Raw genomic sequence first — 3,610 nt, forward strand, 5'->3', positions numbered from 1 at the left:
CACAATGAACGCAGCTTAGCCTGGGATGCCTCCCACCTCAGGTTAGCCGAATTCCACTTATTGCGGAGCGAGTGACCTTTAGTGTTCAGCAAAAGTGATACGAGGCACTGTGACAAAATATCTTCGTAAATTTACAAAATATTTTGTATTTCCGATTTACAAAATATATTGTTAATTTACGACAGAGCATTCTTGCTCGCTAATGAATTCTTAGTCGACACAGAGTACTTGTAACTTTACAATTTCAAATGGTAATTTTACTACACACATCATGTTGCCCATATTTTTTCCACAGTGAGTACTTAAAGGTTTAGAAACTACTAAAAGAACTCTTAAATCAGGGATGGCATTTACTCTAAGTTTCTGGTTTGATATCAGTCACGCTTTCGCCTCGACTCGCGTTCTTCCGACGACCGAGGATGGATCAACAACGCTTTCGTCTTCAATTTCCCTGCAAAAGGCTGCTCTGCATTACGAGACAATATACCTGACTTTGCCCGAGTCATGATTGGCGAGGCGTTTGTCAACAGCCCATCATGTCTTGTTAAGCCGGCAAGTACCACTAGATAATTTTGAAAGTGATCGCTTAGAAAACATCGAGTGAACAGTTCCGCAAATTCTTAGTTATGGTTCACATTTTATAGTGGTTTCTTTTCCTCTGTATTAAAAGGGTATTTGACGCTATTTAAAACGGAAGAGAAAACGAACTCGACTGGCCTGCTGTTTCTGCTAATTTGACACGAGGAGTAAAATCATGGCACTTTGGCTCTTAAATAACTGCTCATAGAGGATAGAAACTGATGTAACATTCCACACCCGGAAGTCCTTCGGGACAAGTGATCAGCACCAGAGCCATTACGGTAACAGGAAACAGCAAAATCAGTGAGTTTGTTCTTCTTCTACTTCCGCTGTAAATAGGCTGAACTACCCTTTGCACGTGGCCTATATTGGCCGATTAAGTAGTGTTATGTTCTAGTTCTAATGGCGTATGTTTTTCTATTATCAGGGCGTGTACATTGTAGATAATCAGCCGGTGAACTGGTCATTCCCTAATGTTCCCATAATGCCATACGGGCACTGGCGCGCCCATATTGCCTACGGAAAGATCAAGTCCCCGACCGCTGACTTTTGTGCGTCTTTTGAGGCTCACACGATCCCACGACCGAAACAAGCACACAAGGGCTAAACCGTGTGCTGCCGTGCAACTCCTTGTGATAGCAGGAAAAAGTCTGTTTCACTGGGTCACCTGGTATGAAAAGGAATGGTTTTTATTAAATCTTGTCTGATGACATGACGGCCGTTTTTGTGTATTTTAACCTATCCCAGTGTTAGTTACTTGTTTTAAACGACAACCCCATACAGCAGCACATGCACAATTGAATAATGTGTTGATGCCGACATTGGTATATGCCTAGCGCATTTTATAATACTGTAGGGATGAACTCTCATTTTTAGAGGCTTTTATGAAAAACTATGTTTATTTCTTATGATACAATAAAATTAAATAAGCAAAATTATTTCATACGATGCGGACATGAATTATTGAGAGTCAAGTAAAGATAAATAAATTAATTATAAACCGCCACTAATACAACCTAAAATAATAGTCAATAAATAATTTACATGCAATACTTAAACAAGGTTTCTATCGGGGTGAGATCTTTAAAAGCACTCCTTCAATCGACTTGAGAATGACCCTTCCTTCGACCTTGGGTTTGTACCCTGGACTCGGCAAATCCAGTTTACAGTGTCGGACAACTTTTGAAACGGTGGACTTCATCTCCATCATGGCAAACTTTTGTCCTGGAAAAAAAAGAAAGAAACGTTTGGTTAAACCGTGACACAATGTGTATGCAAGGCGTGGTGTACTATGTGGTGTTTCATTCACGTCACTTTTAGACCGGAGTACTTTTTCATGGTCATGATAAATGTATCTCGGTTGGCCACATATTTAAAATTTACACTATAACTGAATTTTGAGTGAATAAGAGGACAATCTCTTTTTAAAAAAATAGATATTAACGTTTATGCGACGTCGTATAGATCTCGAGTGGATGCAACGTTTCTGGGTAGAATAGGCCTAAACGGTCAATATGCTCCCGGATCTCTAGTACGTACCGACGCAGTTTCTTGGCCCCGCTGAGAAGGGCACGTACGCGTAGGGGTGCCTTCCCGCGGAGTTCTCCGGGAGGAACCTGTCGGGGTCGAACTTCTCCGGGTCGGGCCACTGCACCGGGTCGCGACCCATCTGGAGGCAACTGATTGTCACGTTGGCACCGGCCGGGATGACGTAGCCACCTGCGGAGTTCAATGATGGGGCATATGTGACAAAGAAAACTTCAAGTACCATTCGTACTTTGGTACCGTGAATAAAATGCTGATTAGGCTGAAGTGGCCTTCAACTGAAGGGAGGGACTTCAGGCAAGATAAGAGGGAAACAAACGCACTCTGGATGTAAATGTAAATTAAAACATTCACCGTATCAAAATACATTTAAGGTATAGCAAGCAAAGTGGTCAGTGCAGGTACCTGAGACGGGGAGGTCCTCCTTTACGAGGCGGGCGAAGAGCGGCACGCTGGGGTACAGGCGCAGAGTCTCCTTGATCACCCGCTCGGTGTAGCGCATGTTCTGCAGGTCCTGTGACGAGGCCGGCCGGTCCGAGTCTCCGAAGAGGTCGTGCATCTCCTGCACCAGCTGCTCCTGCACCTCGGGGTTGGCGGCCACGTTGTACAGGATGAAGGAGAGGGCGGCGGCCGTCGTGTCGTGACCCTGCACGGTAGTACGTGTTATACAAGAACGTTTGGCAAGCACGCGCAAGTTGTAGGACGCAGCTCTGCGGCTGGACACGAATGTAACTCATTGACCCTACCCTCTGAGCTGTAAGCTGTAGTTCTTACCTCAAACATGAACGTGTCGACCTCTTCCTGGATGTCCTTGTCGAGCAGCGAGTCGTTGGCTTCCAGCAATTGGTCAAGGAATGCCACTCTCTTCTTCATACCTGGAAATAAAATCGATTATTTTAGGGTCTTACATACACTCTCAATGTAAATAGACACTTTTGTTTCTTAAAAGGCAACGTTTCCGTGCAAATTGTTTCTAAATTTGGACAAATTGTGTAAATTTTTTAGGAACAAAATTGTTCTTTTACATTTACAGTGCAGCGCACAAGTGTGGTACGAACTTGGGGGTGGCGTGGCGGGGCGTGAGGTGGCTTACCCAAGTCCTTCTCAGTCACAGACAAACTGTTCCGTCGAATTTCCCGCTCTTTGCGCCTGCTCTCGATGACCTTAAGATTCAAACACAGGGAAGCCATGAGTTTCGACTCTCAGATAGGCGAGGGGCGAGCCTTAGTACAGACAATGTGGAAAGTGATCACTGTTACCTCCTTAGTGTAGTCGTGCATCACTTTTAGGGCGTCGTTGTAGGTCTTGCCTTCGGTCGACACGTTGAAGACGAGGTCACTTTGAAGCCAGGGCTTCATGGAGCGTTGGTGAAATGAAACTGTGGCGCTGTTAAACATCAACGGGTCTTACTACGCGGAACAAAACAGTGACAAAGTCACATTCAATTATTGTTTAAAGCCAAACTGTGCTTACTCATTAACGGACG

General features: G+C 44.5%; 2 protein-coding genes across 2 annotated transcripts in view; one reads left to right on the forward strand and one right to left on the reverse strand.

The window, feature by feature from the left end:
- Positions 1–1,294, forward strand: part of LOC113203641 (uncharacterized) — a 3,064-nt gene extending 1,770 nt beyond the window's left edge. Inside the window, exons 3-4 of the mRNA XM_026418422.2 lie at positions 379–552; positions 1,007–1,294. Coding sequence (XP_026274207.1) covers positions 379–552; positions 1,007–1,186 — 354 coding nt within the window. The 3' untranslated portion in view covers positions 1,187–1,294. The remainder of the gene's footprint in view (positions 1–378; positions 553–1,006) is intronic.
- Positions 1,295–1,448: 154 nt separating this feature from the next.
- Positions 1,449–3,610, reverse strand: part of LOC113203627 (cytochrome P450 4C1) — a gene marked incomplete in the record, with an annotated part of 3,664 nt that continues 1,502 nt past the window's right edge. The window contains 6 exon segments of the mRNA XM_052267561.1: positions 1,449–1,803; positions 2,119–2,298; positions 2,530–2,770; positions 2,899–2,999; positions 3,218–3,287; positions 3,384–3,510. Coding sequence (XP_052123521.1) covers positions 1,646–1,803; positions 2,119–2,298; positions 2,530–2,770; positions 2,899–2,999; positions 3,218–3,287; positions 3,384–3,510 — 877 coding nt within the window.

Source organism: Frankliniella occidentalis, unplaced genomic scaffold, assembly GCF_000697945.3.
Source record: "Frankliniella occidentalis isolate FOCC.00 unplaced genomic scaffold, Focc_3.1 Scaffold4, whole genome shotgun sequence".
NCBI lineage: Eukaryota > Metazoa > Arthropoda > Insecta > Thysanoptera > Thripidae > Frankliniella > Frankliniella occidentalis.